At 44.9% G+C, this 18,894-nt stretch overlaps 1 protein-coding gene across 5 annotated transcripts in view; it reads right to left on the reverse strand.

Annotated features, from left to right (window-relative positions):
- The window catches only part of TMEM164 (transmembrane protein 164), a 199,864-nt gene extending 181,895 nt beyond the window's left edge, over positions 1-17,969 (reverse strand). The window contains exons 1-2 of one of the 5 annotated variants that reach the window (XM_077146558.1): positions 17,827-17,932; positions 16,425-17,090 (exon numbers count right to left, since the gene is read on the reverse strand). In XM_077146558.1, coding sequence (XP_077002673.1) covers positions 16,425-16,814 — 390 coding nt within the window. In that variant the 5' untranslated portion in view covers positions 16,815-17,090; positions 17,827-17,932. Of the gene's footprint in view, positions 1-187; positions 219-16,424; positions 17,091-17,447; positions 17,582-17,826 lie in introns of those variants that run through there. The other 4 variants (XM_077146557.1, XM_077146556.1, XM_077146563.1 and 1 more) reach the window with 4 other exon arrangements.
- Between the last annotated feature and the right edge of the window lie 925 nt (positions 17,970-18,894).

The raw sequence follows: 18,894 nt of genomic DNA on the forward strand, positions 1-18,894 counted from the left end.
TTCGTAACTTTTAAGTCAGAGAAGGCAATTATCTAGTCCAGCCTATGCCTAAACCATTCCATGCAATGGAGATTTAACCGGCCTGAGAGCTCATCCTTTTTTGGGTAGCTTCCTACCCCTAAAATTAATATTAAATTTGTCCCTCCTCAACCGCCCTACTCCCTGCCCCATAGTGATGTTTCCTCACAGTTTATGAGCTCTCCCCAAGTCCTTCTGCAGCTCAGCACCATCAAGTCACAGACACACGTGCACAAACACACTTTGGTTTGCTTTTATAATTCCTTTCTAATCAGCCTCTGCCTGCTTCTTGGCCACTTGACTACTCTCCTACTTATCCCACCCCCTCTCAGTTGAAGCTCCTGGCAATGGGGTAACTGCCTCATTCCAGCGTAATCTCTCTGTGCCCCCTGCCTCACCCCCACCACTTCTGTGGCACAACCTCTCAAACACATGATGTTTTCACAGTTGCCAAATCTTCTCTCGTGAGTTGGCTTCCTTCCTCCACTGAATACCCTCTATTTAAATTATTCTCCCAGGCTGCCAATCATCTCCTTTTATTTCTTAAAAAAAAAAAAAAAAAAAAAGCAAGCTTATTTTTTAATTACTAAAGAAACTCGTACTTGCACTGTATTCAAATAACACTGCAATGTGTTAAGTAAAAAGAATACTTTCCTTCCCCTGATCCCTCAGGAGTAAGCACTATTTGGTATGTATTCTTCTATGATTTTATAGCATGCTTAAAAACATGCACATATATCGGGGTTTGGTTTGAATTATTTTTTTTTTTAGGAAAATGGGCTTCTATCATATGTATTGTTCTGTACCCTTTTTTAATTTTAACAATAATTCGTGAACATCTTTCAAAGTCAAAACAGAGATCAACCTCCTTCCTTTTAAAAGCAGCACAATATTCTATTGCCCAGATATACTATCTTGTTACTGGTGGGCTGTTTCCCAGTATTCTCTATTTACCAACACAGATGCCAGAAACATCAATGTATACAACTCTTCACACACAAATATTTCTGTATAAATACAGGTGTCTGTCGTCCCAGCTGAAGGCACTGGGGAGCTATTGAAGGTTTCTGAGGGAGGAAATGACATGACACAACCTGTATTCTACTTTAATTCTGGAAGTAGTGTAAAGGATGGGCAAAGCAGGAAGACACCTAGGAGGGAAGACCTGTCAGGAGGCTGCTGCGGTAATAAACCAGATGAGAGCCAGTGATAACAACAACAATAATGATAACAAACAACCAGATGAACTAGGGCAGAGAAGGAAGAAACAGAGGAGATAAAAGACAAAATCAAAATGACTCAAGGACTGCGATGATGGAAGAGAGGAAGAGGGGGAATGGAAATGTATCAAGGTTTGAAGGATGTTCACCTGTGTCACTACATAGATTAATATCATTAACAGGATTCAGGCTTTCAAGCTCACTTGAGTACAATGGGCAGGGAAAAAGCAGGATCTGCATTGCCTGATGGCCCACACATTTATATAACCCCTTACATCTAAACCTACCATTCTTCTTATCTGCTAGATGGCCGGAGAGAGATTCATTAATATCTGATTCTAGAAACAATGGGCAAAGAAGCCTTTGAATTTTGATGTTCTCAGAAAATGAGGCTTCTTTCCATTTAGATGGTGCTTTCTTGTTTACAAGGCCCATTCACATACCTATTTACCTCATTCTCATACGCTCCCCCACCATGAGACAGGAAAAGCAAAGATCATCCCCATCTTATAAACACAATAAAAATACCATAACTCATATTAACTGGGCACTTGCCCTGCACCAGATACTGTTCTAAACATTTTACATGAAGTGATGCATTTAACTCTCATAATATCACCACTATCAGTGTCCCCGTTGCACAGATGAGGAAAGAGGCCCGAGATGTTAATGAACTTGCCCAAGACCACACAGCTAGAAAGCAGAAGAGCTGGGATTGATCTGAGCCTGGGCATTTTGGCTCCAGAGCCTGCAACTCTTAACTATCACACTATATGTCTCAAAATATAAGAACACTGAGGTAGAAAGGCTACCTGACCAAACTATTGTTTTGCAATGAAATGTATGAACAGGAACCATGTCTGGCTAACAATCCAGAGCTCTTTCTATTACTCTGTACTATTTCTCAAGATGAACTGACCTCCTCTACTGGGCTGGCAGATTATTCTGATCTTTTTTCCTCTTTCGTCTTTGTCATCTCCTCTAGAGAAAGCTTCTGGATCCTGATATTGGTTCCTTGCTCTGGAGCCTCACACATATTCACCGGGTTCACAAGCAGGCCTCTATTTGAAGGAAGGAAGCAATGACCTTAGTGATATCCACAGCTGGATGGGTTCCATTTCTAACATTATCTCAAAGTGGATCTCACTAGCTCTACATGCAGGCTCATTGTGAACTCTTTTCTTGGTAGACTACCTGCCCAGGGCAAACAGCAAGCAATGGTGGCACTGGGGCCAGGTTCCTCTGTGAAAGAGAAAGGAAAGACAGAAAGCAAATTGAAAAAGTTGTTGCTAAACCAGTTGGGTAAAGAGATGGACCGTAGCTGTGGCATCCTCATTTTCAAGGCTACAACAGACAACCAAGCTACAACAGACAACAAAAACAAGGTTTCTGTTTCTCTAATAGTGAACAAGAACAAAGGTCCAGCTTCTTCTATGCTGGAATGGTTGGGGATAGAAGGAGGCCACATTGAACATGAAGTCAGGAGACCCATCTCTGCTTCTATTTAGCTGTGTGGCTTTGGGCAAGTCACTTCACCTCTCTGGGCCTCAGGGTCTTCATCTGGAAAAATTAGAGAGGGGGAGGGGCAAACAAAATTATCTCCGTGGTTTCTTTAGGCTCTGAGTTGGCCTCACTCTGCCATTTCAATAACCAGAGAAAGTATTGCTAGAATATACCATGTCTACAGTGAACCAAAAGGAAAATCAGCTAGATTCAGAGAAAGAATTAGATGAAAAAAAAATGACCTTTGTGGAAGGCTACACTTAGCACTTACTGATGCATAGTAAGTGCCCCCAAATGCTACAAGTATTGTTCTTATTATTATTCCTAATTTTTAAGAACGTATGCAGAGATAATAAAAAATTAGAGTGAGTGCCTCCTCCTAAATTTAACTCTTTTTCTCCCATCTGAACCCATTCCAGGTTTTCAGTGTTTAAAAGATTTAAGGGTGGAGGGGAGCACAGATGCAAGAGTAGCTCAGTGGTAGAATTCTTGCCTACCTTGCAGGAGACATGAGTTCCATTCCCAGCCCACACATCCCAAAAAACAAACAAACAAAAATTCAACAAATGGTGCTGCAATAATGGGATACTCACGTAAAAAAAGAATGAAATGTGACCCCCACCATACAGCATACAAAAAAAAAAGATTTGGGTCTACGTGGGACATGACTCCAAGGGTGTAAACGTTCCTGGCAACGTGGGACAAAAATCCTAGAATGAGCTGGAACTTAGTATCAAGGAAATGTGAAAACCTTCTAGACCAAATGGGAGAAGAGTGAAATGAGACAAAATAAAGTGTCAATGACTGAAAGATTTCAAACAGAGTCGTGAGGTTATCCTGGAGGTTATTCTTATGCATTATATAGATATCACCTTTTTAGTTAAGGCATAACAGAGAGGCTGGAGGGAATTGCCTGAAAATGTAGAGCTGTGTTCCAGTAGCCATGTCTCTTAAAGATGATTGTATAATGATATAGCTTTTACAATGTGACTGTGTGATTGTGAAAACCTTGTGTCTGATGCTTCTTTTATCTACCTTATGGACAGATGACTAAAACATGGATTAAAAAGAAATAAATAATAGGGGGAACAAATGTTAAAATAAATTTAGTAGATTGAAATGCTGGTGATCGATAGGGGTGAGGGTTAAGGGGTAAGGTATGCATGAATTTTTTTTCTGTTTTCTTTTTATTTCTGTTTCTGAATTGATGCAAATGTTCTAAGAAATGATGATGATGATGAATACACAACTATGTGATGATATTGTGAGTTACTGATTATATATGTAGAATGGAATGATCATATGATAAGTATGTTTATGTTTGTATGTTGGTATGTTTAATAAAAAAAAATAAAAAAAGGTTGGGGTGGGGCATAAAGGAGCAGAGCACCAGCTGTCCTTAATATCAATGAACAATGCCTGGAATGTGACAACCCAACCCCAAGGGAAGAACGTAAAGAGGAAATGTAAGAGGGAGAAGCCAGGATTAATTCTCAGTTCACTGCAAATTGACCAGGGAAGAAGGGAATCAAAAAAGAACAGGTACAGACCACAGTGTATTTGGCAAATTGTTTTTCGGGACAGACCCAAAGCAGGGAGTAAGAAATTTGGGAAGATGATCCTAGGCTGGTTTCCAGATGTGTACATCTGAGCAAACAGAGCGCTAGCTGTGAAGTGTGGCCAAACATCATCTGACCAGTCAGGAGACGCCTTTAACAGAGCATGTTTCACATTCTTACCACAAATTGAATGCAGCCTTGGCCTAAAGGTCACCCTTGACCTCCTATGCCCAAGACAGTACCCAGCCCCCCAAAGTCCTGCCACAGGAAGACAGACACAGGGATGGGGGCCAATCAGTTTTCTTCATTCACAGACCAGAAACCCTAGGAGCAACAAGGAAACATGACCGTGGCTTTGTGCTAGCTTGCAGGGCTATTCTGAGGAGAGCTGTACTGGAAAGCACAGAGAGCAAGGCAAAATAGAAACCCAAAGTTAAAAGCAGTCCCTTTTCTTGGGGGTGCCCTGATGTTTCTCGTGGGACTAGGAGCCCAGAAAATAAGGAGAAATGCTGTGCCAGTGTGAAACTGTCGTGTACCCCAGAAAAGCCATGTCCTTTAATCCTCAATTCAATATGGCTGAGTGAGATCTTTTTTTACTGTTGCCATGGAAATGTGACCCGCCCAATTGTAGGTAGTACCTTTTGATGAGACGGTTTCCAAGGAAATGTGTCTCTACCTACTCAAGGTGGGGTTGCTTACTAGAGCCCTTTAAGAGGGAACCATTTTTGGAAAAAGTATGAAAGCCAGGACAGCCCACACAGCCAGAGACCTTTAGAGATGCATAAAGAAAATGCCCCCAGGGAAGCCACTGATGAAGCCTGGAAAGCTAGCAGACATTGCCATGTGCCTTTCCAGCTGAAAGAGAAACCCCAAAATGTCAACGGCCTTCTTGAACCAAGATCTGTTCCTGGATGCCTGTTTGGACATTTTTATAGCCTTGCCTTAATTTGGACATTTTCACAGGCTTAGAACTGGCAACTTGCAACTTAATAAATTTCCTTTTTTTAAAAGCCATTCTGTCTCTGGTATATTGCATTCTGGCAGCTTTTACAAACTAAAAGAAACGCCTATGTGAAGCAGCAGCATCAGCAGCTGAAGGGGCTAAGTGTGAAAGCACTGAGATCATGAGGCACTTGTGCAGATGACCCTGAGAAACATTCATGCAAGGCGCAGAGAATAAAGTATCTGAGGTTTTACACACTCAGGCGTCTGGGACTTTACAAAGGAAACTTAACAAATGCAAACAAACAACAAACAAGTGCTGATATGAAGTGGACGCTTTGTTAAAATCTTCCCCAGGTCTTGGAAGGAGTGAACTCACACAGCTAATTTCTAATGGTTGCTATTTTGTTGGGCTGCTGCTTTAGAAATACCCTTAAGCTAATGCCTCCCAGGTTCATGACCTCAGCCTTCTCAATTCTCTCAACTCCAAGGCTTGTCTATTTACCAGTAAAGCTTGGAAATATGCCCAGATGCCTTCCAATGGTCTTGTGGGTGAGAACATCCTTCATCCCAAGGTTAAGTCACATAACCAAGGCCTAGACCCTGGGAGACTGCACTTCAAGGGTGCCTTCCTCTAGTGACTTTGCTAGGCCCCAGAGCAAAGTATATTTAGAAAGAGAATAGTTAGTCTTGAAAAGGAAGTTTACCATATCCCAGAGATATAGGGAGAAGTGCCTATTTTTTTCTGTCCATTTACTGATATTTAAGGCAAGGCACAAATAATGAAGTCTACTCCCTAGAGCAGCACATTTTCCACTTACACCTTGCTACTCCTTCAGCTAACATACTTGTCCACTTTCAACCTGCTTTCCTCCTAGAGCTCTGGGACTGGCCCTTTTTCCTCCAGTAATAACTCAACCCTGCCACTAGATAGCACATGGAAAAAGACACTCCTCAATCAAAAGAAATTAGTGAAAATTAAATCAAATTGCCTACCTCTGCCCTCTCCCCACCTCCAACCACACCTTTCATACTTCTGTCAGGCACTCACTGGTTTCCTAGGCTACCATTCTCAAGATAGCTTGCACCATGGATTCAGTCCATTGATCAACAACAGCAATAATTGAGCTAATAGGTCCCTGGAAAGCCACACTTCCATCAACGACAGCCATCCTCCAAATTCTTCAGAAAGGACCAGGTGATTTAAGGTAACCTTCAAATTACCCACAGAAAATGTCATTAGGCCCAAAACAGTCAAGCAACGCTGCCCCTTAGAGGTTATTACACAGGTGCTAACTTTATGGAACCAATTATTTTTGCCTACTGTATGAACCGAAGATGCCAGCGGAGCTTTTGTCTGGTTGACATTCTCAAAGCTGCCTTCCTGTATCAAATCTTATCCCAAAATCAAGCACCCAAACTTGCAGCAGTAGCCATACATTAATTATGACAGTCATAAGAGCAACTAAAATTTATTGAAAATTTACTGTGTGTCAGGTACTGTCTTCAATACTTTATGTATTTTCTCATTTTTCTCATTTAATTTTCAAAGTAAACCTTGCAGGGTAGGTATGATTATTATTCCATTTTACAAATGTGGAAACTTAGGCTCATAGAGGTGAAGTAACTAGCCCAGAGTTACACAGCTGGTGGGAAGATTCAAATATATGCCTGTACCACTCTAAAGTCTGTATTCTTAATTATGTAAACATAATTTTATAAACATAATTAAACATAAACAGTCATATTATGACTGTCATATTATGACCGTTTAGAAACTACTAACATTTATTGAGTGCACACATGAGCCAGATGTTCTGCTAAATGCTTATTTTAAATTATTTCGTTTAATCCTCACAACAACCTTATTAGGTAGATACTATTATTCCCATTTTATAGATGAGTAAAACTGAGGCCAGAACAGTTAGGTAACATGTCTAACATCACATGGTGATAGAGCTCAAATACAAACCCAGGAAATAAGATCCAGAAGCTCTATCCTCTATGAGGGACTTGGATTAGGAAAAGGAGGCATTTCTACTATCTTCTGTTCTACTTAATCAAAATCCCTGCGGTGCCAACCAAAATTTACTGAGTTCCAGCCAGAATTTGGCAAGTAAATGCCAACAGGGAAGCCTGCCTAGACTATCCACGTGCAGGCCAGCAACTCGGATATGATTAACTGAAAGAGGATCCAGACAGTTTCTAGAAGTCTCTACTCACACTTACTTCCCCCCAACCTTATTTCTGAAGAGAGCCCCTCACCTCCAGCAGCCTCTGCTAATGCTCTGCCCAGAACATCTAATTAGCATTTACCCAGGGCTCCCTGAACCATAGTTAAGGGCCTTAAAGTACAATCTGGATCTGTGCCTTATTTAATCAGCACCTGAATGAAATGTCTCTTTGCTAGCAACAGCCAGAGCACAGTCAGTCAGAGTCTTTCTGCAAACACAGATGGTCGATTGGCAAAGACCATATAAGGCACAGGCAAAATACACCCCAAGTTATGTCACAGGAGCTGTGTGTTGGCGATAGGGAGACTGAAGATATCAGGATGGAATTAGAATGGGCAACCTTTTGTTTTTGCCTCCAGGTAATTCTCCCTCCTCCCTCCTCCATCTTTCCACCTAAACACTTGTCCAGAGGGCAGAGCTTGGACTGTTTCTGCAAAACAAATCAATTCTCTCTAACTTCCTGACTCCTGCCATCCATTCCCTTCCCTCAGAACCACCATCCCAGGACAGGACTTATGCTATCCTTCCTCTGGCATTTCCTCTGGCAGCTACTGGAAAGGAACCAAAGCCAACTGAGAGCCCCTCCAAACTCTCCTGTTCAGGACCAACAGGTTGGCAGCAAGTCCAAGTTCCTTCATACACCATGTACTAACAGAGGTGCAAGCCATACCCTGCTTAGCTAGCAACTCATTCCCCGGGAAAGAGCTGAGCAAACAGAGAGGACTGATGCCCAGAAGAGGAGGAGCATTCCCAAGGCTTTCAGATAAACCACTGCAACCAAGCACCTTGGACGGTGTTGAGGACTGAATCATTTCCCCCACAAAAAGTATATTCAGGTTCCAATTCCTGGTCCTGCGGGTGTGGACCCATTTATAAATAGGACCTCTGAAGATGTTATTAGTGAAGGTGTGCACAAATTGAATGAGGGTGGGCCTTAATCCAATGTGGCTGACGTCCTCATGAGCAAAGGAGATTGGACACAGAAAGCAAAGTCAAAGAGAGGCCAAGAAACCGGGAGTCAATCGACCCCAAATGAGAAAGGAGAAGAAAATTGCCAGGTACATTGCCCCAAGACAGAAAAGCCAAGGACCAAGGATCGCCAGTAGCCAGCCCCAGAACACCAGTCTTCAGGGGGAAAGCACTATTATGGTGTCACCTAGATTTTGGAATTTTTCTAGCACATCATGAACCAATAAATTCCGGTTGTTTAAGTCAACCCATCATATGATATTTCTTTTAGAAGCCAGGAAAGTAAAATAGAAGGGGATTCACATTAATATGCAAAGCTACTAGAACCCCAGTTATCCTGGTTTGGGGAAGAGGCCAAAAACTGAACAAGGTACACAGGAAACGCCACCTGCTCAAAAACACTGGAGAGAGTCCACCAATCTGAGACAGACAGCTGGGATAACAAGGCCCTTTTAAAAACTCTCTATTTCCCCACACCCAGTTAAGTCTATCTATGAGCCAGTCACAATTCCATATGAATCTCTTAAATGAACCGCTTTCTTCTTAACCCTATAGTAGATTTCACCTCCCCTGATGAAATGGGCATTTTGAATTCTAAAAAGGATTGCTTTGGAGCTTAGAATGCCCTTGAGAGGAGGTAAGCTTGGATGGGGTGAATCACGTAGAGGATCCTGGAAGTAGGGAAGAAGGAATGTGAAAAAGAAAGGTAGAAGCAGAGCATCAAATTGCATCAGTTCTGCTGTGGACCTTAGTGCAGATAACAACCAACCCGTGAGCCACCAAAAATCATCTCCTGGCTAATGGTGAAATGCCTGTTATCTCCCCATTTCCTATCTTTAACATCTATTCACTCACCTCAATGCTCTGTGCACCTGTCTTTGACAGTGTAGGCCCTGCTTGGGATAGCACAGAGAACACAATACTCTATCTTGCAAATCCCCCTTTCTTGGTTTTTTGGGCATCTACAGTTCTCTAATCTGTCAGAAGTGACAGAGCATTCCTAGAGCGTTCTTTGGTTTACCAAGGGAAAAGAAGATGAAATCTGCCTCTGATAAAAATAAGAGAATGTCTCTAGGTTACAGTTGAGGCACTTCCCTGTGAAGAAGGAAGCAATTCTGTGTTTTTGCACATATTGTATCCTATGCCTAGAATTCCCTTCACCCAAAATTCCTCTTCATTCATCCACACACATTTATTGAGCACCTATCATGAGCCAGGCCCTGATCTATGCATTGGGGATACACTAGTGAACAAGACAAACAAGACACCCTGCTCTCATGGAGCTATAATTCCTCCTTCACAAGCAAGTACAAATGTTACCTCTGCTAGGAAGTCTTCCTTAATTGCACTAGGAAAAAAAGACACTCTGTCCTCTATGCTTCCATAGGATTTTGTGAAGATCTGATATTGTATATGTCATGTTGTAATTTAATTGATCTTTTTCTTGTCTCTTCCTTTAAACTGGGAGGACAAGGACTGTTTCTTATTTATCTTTGAATCTCTAGGCCCTGGCACAATGTCTAACACCCAATAGGCATTCAATAAATGTTTGTTGAATGAATGCAAGAATAAATTCATTCTCATGAGCATTTCAACCTGCCAACAGAGAATTAGCATGAGTCCTGCCAACAGAGAATTAGTATGCAACAACCACATGTCACCATTTCCTCCTGTTGGTCCCCACAGATCCTAGAGATGAGAAGGGAAGGAATGTGGAAGGAGAACAAGGTCAAAAGGAGGCTGGCTGCAATATTCCATTGATATAACTCCCAACAAGCCATAAGAACTCTATAGCTACCTTAAGATTCACCTCCCAATAACTTGGGGGCTCTCAACCTCTAATTTGAGCCACAAAATTTAAGACCTACATAAACACTGGGGTGATGCCAGGAGACTAAATCTCCCTGCCCACAGGCCAAGATTCATACCAGTCTGGATTAGCATTTGAACCAACTTCCCACCTAATATTTTAGCCACTAGATAATGTCTCTCAAAGTGGGGTCCAAGGCTCGCCTGTGTCAGAATCATCTGGGAACTTATTATAAATGCAGATGTCTACCATCACCCTAGAACTACGCAGAAGCTTTGTGTAGAGGGCCAGGCATCTGCATTATATCAAGCTTACAAAGAGATTCTTTCACAAATCAAATTTGAGAATCATTTCTCTCCAGAGCCATAAAAGTCTCTTCATGGTAGGAGAAGAGCACCTGAGACAAAACACTCTCAATTTAACAAAAGATACTGAAAAATACAGGAGTAAAGTGAGAGTTGGAAAGTGAGTCACTAGCCTAATAACATTTTTAAATTTATATGCTATTAAAGAAGCAAGAGAAAATAGGCTTGTCCAGATGTCTACCAAGGGATTAAGACCAAGCTCCAACAGCATAATTTCTTGACCAGAATGAAAGTGGGCAGACATCTCGGGCAGAGAGCAAGCCATAATTCTCATAATCAGCTCTTTGTGCTGGAAATTTAACAAAAAGATGTGTAAGTCAGAGGTAAAACTGCCTCTCTCTTCTGGCTATTTCAAAAAGTAGACAGTTAAGTTTCTCTTAATACATAGGATCCTTAGGAACAGTGCTCATGAGACTCAAGGGTATAAAGACAGGGCCACCAGGGGGAAAGAAAAAGGGAAAGACAAAAATCGGCTCCATAATGTTAGTCAACATTATGCAGACATATATTAAACAATAAATGTGCACATACCTGTATTGTATTAAGTTTGGCAGGGGTTACAAAAAAAAAGAAAAAAAGACGGTTCTTTTACACCTATAAAACTTCTCACACTAATAGTGGAGACTGAACAAACACACAAAAACAAATAACCCAGCCCCAACACAGGACTATCTACATGCATGCCAAAATACATGTTAAAGAACCAAATATTCAGAGTATTCAGAGGGTTAGGAAAGGATAAAAGGTGTTACTAGAATGACTGGAATAACTGGAGTCGGGTCAAGATCATCTGGAAAGATTTCAGAGAGGTGGAGGATCTTCAGAAGCATATTTACAGAGGGAAAGAATACAAAACAAGCCCCACAGACTAAGAAGCTGCCACACCAATGGCAAAGGGAGGAAAGTCCAGGGAACCTGCAGGTGATCCACTGAAAAGGAACCAGCAATGTACTCTTATTTAAAAGCAAGCACAATGCTGGGTTGTACTACTGGGTGCACGGCATGAAAAGGCTGGGAGGTAAATCTTTCCTCTCTGCTTGGTGTGAGTTGGACTTCTGTTAAGAGTTACAATGTCCACTTTTATATGCTGCACATTAGAAGGATATGCAGACGTGAGCAAGGATCCAGAGAAAAGCAACAGAAATGATTAGAGGAATGGATTCTTTAGCTGTCCAGAAAGGTTAAAAGAAGTTGAGGTTTGTCACTCTCTGAGCTTGAGGTAAAAATAAATTGGTCATCTGCCAGCTTTGACCAGCTTTGCCTAGCTTCTCTTTTTAAGTGACGACAAAGTTATCCAGAGGATTCAAATGCTTGGTTCCATATGGCCCGTTTCATGGAGAAAAATGAGAAAGGAAAAAGTTAAATAATTTGTTCAGGTTCCTGTAGTAAGCCATGAGCAAAACTATTATCATAGCTTTAAACCTCAGGACTCTCTATGGGCTGTTTAATTCACCAATCTATACCATCTCACTTTATAATGGATGACCCAAGAGAGCCTAACAGTGAAAGATGGAAAAATTCTCTGCAAATTTCCTAGGGGGAAAAAATAAAACAAACTAAAAAAGGATGCTATGCCTCACTGCCAAGGCCCATATAAACATCACCCACTTGTGTCCCTCTGGACTAGTGACAGAGGACACAGTCCATCTGATAAGCTGTCAGCAGATGGCTGGATCCCTCATTGTACCCATTACCCACCAACATCAATTCCAAGCAGGAACAGTAATCAGTGCTTCAGACAGCAGATGGGGAATGAGGAGGTATGTCTGATCTGAAGTCAAGGGGGAAAAAAGAAAACCTAGTTCTCAAATCCATCAGGTTTTCTCTAAAATAAATCTATCATACAGCAACTCAAAAACACAAGTGGATATTCCATTAGTTCCAAAAGATGTCACAAAATACTCAAGACTTTTTAAGCATGTGCCATTTTACACCTTTGGCAAACAGGAAGTAAGAAAATCAAACAGTGAATCCAAAGCAGGTAAACCATATTTAGTAGAAGTCAGATTTCTAATATGTTTTACAGAAAGAAAACCAAGTAGCAATGGCAAACTCTAAAAAAGGATGGGCTCAGTATTACTGCCTAAACAACAGTAGCTTGGGGCTAAGGGATCAACAGCATCAATTATTATTTGGCAAATGTCCACCTTGGATGCAGCCTGCCTTATACACATCGAGGGTTAAATGGCATTTGTTGTGCCCCACTAAGCTCAATGTTTAATCAGGAGACAATGACACAGATGCGTACAGAACCAATAGGAATTGGACACCCAAAATAGGGTCTTTTGGTTAAGCTCCCAAGACAAAGACAACATAACAGGACTCAAGGGAACTAAAGGAGCACTAAGTTAAGACCACTAGTCTTTACAGATACATTCAGTCAAGCTGCCTGGACTCATAATCCTTCTGCTGAAGACTCTCACTTTTAGGACTTACATAGCTGAGACTCTCTCCCTGGGGAAGCTTCAATTACCACTGTAGCAACTACTGCCACCAAGTTGCTGGGTGATATTTGGTAATACCTCTGATATTTAGCAAGGGATTTAACAATGGAGTGTTAATCTTGGTGCTTGCTGATCTTGAGAACCCTCAAATATCTCCAGCTTGGGCACAGATGTGAGATGGTGCCGCTTCAATCCATGCAAGTCTTTATCAATCTCAGTTCCGGGACCTTTGAGAAATCAGAGGAGACCAAAAAGAAACCCACCAGTGGAAATATTCATCAAGAATAGAATCTGGACTCAGGTTCTGCCTTTCCCTGTGAAGCTGGCAGTCACTCAAAGGCAGCATGACCAATGGTCTGTGTAACAAGGCCTTGGGAATATTTTTGCATACTGAAAAATGGAAGGTGAGGAGATCAACCAATTTCCCTCCAGCTTCTCTACTTCCTGGCTGAAAGCAATGCCATTTTTGTTACTGACAAACTTACACTGACTCTCAGAGAACAGAACCTTTCTATGAAGCCAAAATTATAAGTAGTCCTGTTGAGACACACATCAGAAGTGTTCGTGATAAGGTATCACTTTCATTTCAGCTGTCTCCCTTCCCTTACCAGAATCTTTGAACTCCACAGAATTTATACCATAATATAGCCTAATCCAACTAATTGACTTGCCGAAGCCTTTCTTAGTACTTAGGAATAAACACAGTCACAGGAAACATTTAAACACCTCTTTCTGCAGCCAAACTCCAGGTAATCTACCATAACGCTAAATAAGGCAGTGCATGTGAAAGTGCCTTATAAACCATGAAGTGCTTAATAAATGTAAGGTGTTATTTATCATACATACCATCATGAGTTATTGCTGCAACCAGGTCAGAAAATTCTTTTCAAACTTCTGCTGTTAAATTTCTTTAAAAACTCATACGAACTTTTAACAATTCACTCATGCCTCTTTCCCAGGAAGAGCCATTAGGAGGGTATGGAAAGTTACATCCATCAAAGGCTAGGTCCCCAATAGGCCAGAGGTTACTATTTAAATGATACAAAGCAGTGATTTGGGTATATGTAAAGGAGTATAATCCTAGTCGGACTGAAGAATTCTTCAACATAACCCTTCTCTGTTCCCACCTTATTCCTTCAGAGTTTAAGCTAATAAGCACAAGACAGTAGAAAAAGCACAGATGATAGGGAACAGTTTATGGTCCCCAAACAACCATCTCTCTGCCAGCCCCAAATGTCATTATCATCAGCATGTGTCCCCAAGGATAGCGTGGTCCAGTCGGCTTTACTGGGAAGCACATGGAGCAAAAGATGAACAGGGGTTGGCCATCTGAACTCAGCAGAGAAGAAACCAGCTTCCTTTTTCCACGCAAGAAGGCCAAAGGCATTTCAGAAGAGCTCTTTGTTATAGCCCTGTCTGCTACTTACAGAGAAAAGAAATCATAGCACATCAACCATCAAGAGCTAGGAATACAACTCTGCCTCATTTTATAGATGGGCAAACTGAAGCCCTTAAGTCACACAGCTACTAGGTCTCCTGGGTCCTCTAAAAACCTCTACAAATCTTTCCTCTAAAAACCATGGTGCTATGGGATTTGAAGTCATCATAGCAGCAGCAGCCCCAGGCAGACTGAACTTAATCCTTTATTGACCTTCTAGATATGGGTTGCCAGAGGCCTGAAGACCTCTTTGTCAAGGAGGTACCCTCTGACCCTTACCACCTGCCATCAAACAAACAAAAAGCACTCCTGTCCCTAGAGTCTCACACAGCAGTGGCTGAGATGGGTTGTTTCCTCTCATTAACAAAAACCTCATTCATGAAAAAGAAAGAAAGAGTACAGGCTAAAATTTACACAGAAGGTCTAGCCAGGAGAGTCCTGGGCTTCCTGTGAATCGCATCACTTCCCAATAAGCGTTCCCTTAAAAATCACCACCGCCCACTCCATCCCTGCTCAACATTTTCACCCACGCAATTAATAACAGCCTCTGCGTTCCAGTTATCCACACCTCCTTGCTACAGCTGCAGGATGGGAAGGGGCCTGAGGCCATGCACTCCATTTTACAGATTGGGAAACCTGAGGCCAGGAAACTGTAATCAAAGGAGTTCCTAGGAACACAGAGCTAGCAAGTATCCAAGCCACAAGCAGAAAGCACCAAGCTCATCAGCCTTGGTCTCCCCATGAGACTGCCCTACACTGACAGCCTGAAACCCCAAAAAGGGTAGGTTTGCTTTCCAACTCAGTTACTAGTTCATCTTTTGGTTGCAGCTAGTGACCTTCTGTCCCTGGGCCCGCCAGGCCTGCAAAATGGGGATAATAATCTCACCCTCTGCTCCACATAGGGCTGTCACAAGTCTCCCAAGAATAACTTTCCACAAATATAAAAGCAGTAAAGATGCCAATGACAGGTTTCAAAACTGCCCCTGAATAAAACACAGCAGGTTTTCCACAGCCGGAAATCTAAAAAAGACTGATGTTTTTTCCCTTCTCTTCTTCCTCCTCCTCCATGATTTTATAGCTTTAGAACATCTCTTCTCACAGGCTGAGTACAGAAAGACAGTCTCACTCTTGGTCCTCACCCAGATTATTTTTATGTATCTGGCAACTTTTCCTTTCAGTCCCATTTGTTGTTCTTAGCACAGCTAATGGGTGGAAGTTGGAGAGATAGAGACATCAGCTCTCTGACCACCCCTGGACCATGACCACAGGACAAAAAATGACAGTGATAAGATGGAGATGTACGCAAAAAGTAAACAGCCCCTCACCATAGATAGAGATCACCAGCCCAAAGTTTGAGTCAACCTGGGGCTTGTTTCCGAGTACATTTAGTAGGAGGTTGTACAGCTCTGATGCCTTCGAATTCAAGGACAGACCTCACCCTAAGAGCATAAACTCCCAAACGAAAAGAGTCATTAAGAGAAGCCTGTAAAAGTATTTCCCCAAAGTATCACAGGGAGTCAAGGAAGCCCATGGGCCCACCTCCAGGAACAGACAGAGGGCAAGGAAACTGGGCCACGATCCACAGGCATTGTTGATTCCGAAAGGGCACCTGGCTGGGACTGGAATTCCTGCTTCTGAGAGGCCACCTAGGCAGGACTGGGAGGGGAGAAGCAGCTGGTCTGAGTGACAGTCCTTCCTAGGACTGGGGTACAATGTTTCTCACCTCCACTGTGGGACTCATGCATTGTGCAAAGGGGAAAGAAAGCCAAATCTGAGACTGGCACAAAGGCAGCCATTCATCGGAAAACCATTTTTAAGGGTCCCACTTCCCACAGTGATGAGGTGCTCTGCACTGCTGAGAGTCCCAAGCACACAAAAATGACTATCACTTAGGCTGCCCAGGAAAAAGTCAACAGACTCACATGCATCATGGTGACCAGGTGACAGGGGTTGAGCAGGTAGATGACGGTCTTGGTGGCGAACTTAAAGCCCACCTCCACCCCGAAGGTCAGGCAAAGGGCTACTAAGAGCAGATTCTTGCTCAGGCTCTCCTTGCCTTCCTCCGGCGGCTGGGTCACCTGCTCTGGCTGGCTGCCATGGCCACCCCTACCGTCCTCCTTCGTCTGTCTCAGGATGTGCCGCAGGGCCACCAGGATCTCCAACAGGGCCAGGGTCAGGACCACCATACTTTCCAGCAGCCGCTGCTGCCAAGAGAGGAAGGCTGCACAGTCGGGGCCCCCATTGCCTGCAAAGCTGGGGTCCACACCCCCATAGAGCCAGTCCAGGAGACTTTGGTAGCTATACCGGGACATGATGCAAAGTGGCTCCCCTCAGCCACCGTGAAGGAAGCAAGAAAACGATGGAACACGAGCCCAGAGGGTTGCCCGGGTGGAGGGACATGTAAGGAGGGCACACTCCCGCACCCGGCCCCTCCAGACACGGGGGCACCTAGAGCAGGGGAGGGGAAGCTACACGCGAGGCCCGCGGTAAAGTGCCGGCTCTAACTTGTCCCCACGGCTGTCTGGGGAACCCCCGCGCTTCTCCAGTGGCCACCAACGAGGCAGGGTTGAAAGGAGCCGTTGGCCAATCTAAAAGGAGAGGAGAAAAAAAAAAAGGTCTCAAAGAGGCAATTGCATCGGGAATTATGAAGCGGGGAGGGGTAACTAGAGAGGGAAGAAAAGGGGAATAAGGGGCACAGCTAAGCAAGCAGGGGTAAGGGGAAATAGGAAGCTGGGAGGGTCAGGGAGGGGGCCGAAGGGACCCAGCAGTGCTGCGGGAGCGAACGGGGGGGGGGGGGGGGCTGGGGGAAGGGGGAGCGGGCGAGCAACTGGATTGAGGGGTGAGAACGAAGGGGCCGCGCGGAGGCCAGGAGAGGAACTAGTGGGGCCGTCAGGCGGGGAGGGCGACGGGGATGGCAGGGACGCCGGGCTCCTCTTCTCACGCACTCGCCACAGGGGGATCTCTTACTCCTGCAACCTCGTGGCCGTCTCTGCCCCCAGCTAGCAACTTCGCCGCCGCCGGGCCCCTCCAGCCAATTTAGAGCAGTCCAGGACCCAGCCTCCCGCCTCCGGGTACACCTCCCAGCTCCACCCTCCCGCCCCAGACGCCCGCCCTCCCAGGCAGCACCACCCCCAGCCCGCGGCCCGCCTGGGACCTGCCCCCCTCGCGCAAGCAGTGGCGGGAGGAAACAGGAGGGAGGGAGGCCGGGCCTGCCAGGGGCTGGGCTACAGCCGGCACCCTCCCTCCGCCCCGGCGCCGCGTGTTCCCGATGCCTCCCGCCGGGTCCCGGAGACAGGTCGCCGCGCCCCTCGGGGCTCCACTCACCGGCAGCTCGGCCCGCGGCCCCGGCTCGGGCGACCGGTCCGCTCCTGGGCTCCCCGCGCTCTCAGCTCTTCGGCGCCCGGCTTCCCGGGCGGTTGCAGCAGCCGCGTCGCGGCGCGCGGCTCCTCCTCCCGGTCTTCCTCCCCCTGCAGCAGCAGCGCTTGCTTCCTCCTTCTTCCCTCCCTCTCTCCTCCCCTTCGTCGCCGCCGCTGCCGCCGCCGCCGCCTCCCGCCTCTCTAGCATGGTTTGGCCTCTCGCCCTCTCCCCCGCCCCCTGGCAACAACTGCCCCGCCTAGCCGCCTTCCCTTTTTGGCCTCTCTCATTCCCCCCATCGCTTCCACCATTCACACCTCCCACCCTAGCTTCAGCTCTCCCCCACCTCCCACCCTCTTCGGTGCTCAATCCCCGCCTCCTTCCTCCTCCTCCCCGGCCTGTCTCGTATTCTGAACTCCTTGAGCCTGCACGCGTGCACTGTCTCCCTCCTTCCCAATCGTGTACAGAATTCGCCTCCTCAGTGAAGACTTTATGATTGATTCCGCCTCCCATGACCCGATTCTCGAGGGCACTTCTTTGTAAAGTGGGCATATAGTAGGCACTTAGCCGGCCCTCACTAAAGTTCTTGTGGAATGAATAAACCTGTCTAGGGATAAGCAGCTGGGCAAGCTGGGCTTTGGGGTGTTTACTGGGTGTGGCTTTCTGTTCGCGTTTCCTCCTTTCTGCCATTAAAAAATAGATTCGTGCAGGACAGATGGGCGTATTTTCTCGCTTTTGTAGCCCATAGCCCAATTCAGTGCCTAGTTACTGGAACTGACTGCCCTTCTTTTTCTCTCTCCTCCTGCTCTAGACCGTCATTCTTCTGCCTTCACCTCAGCCCACACTGCCTACCCGGACCACTTCCTCTCCGTCTTCTCCCTCTCTCCTTTCTCCAGCCACGCCTTCAGTCAGAGACTAGCAGAAGGAAAGGAAGCTTCCCCTGACCTCTTTCCCTCCTCCCTCACTGCAAGGGAGCAGCTGCTTCCCAACCTGCTTTTGGCCAAGGACACTGAAAGGCCAGCCAGGGTGCAGAGGGGC

This window comes from Tamandua tetradactyla, chromosome X (genome assembly GCF_023851605.1).
Source record: "Tamandua tetradactyla isolate mTamTet1 chromosome X, mTamTet1.pri, whole genome shotgun sequence".
Taxonomy (NCBI): domain Eukaryota; kingdom Metazoa; phylum Chordata; class Mammalia; order Pilosa; family Myrmecophagidae; genus Tamandua; species Tamandua tetradactyla.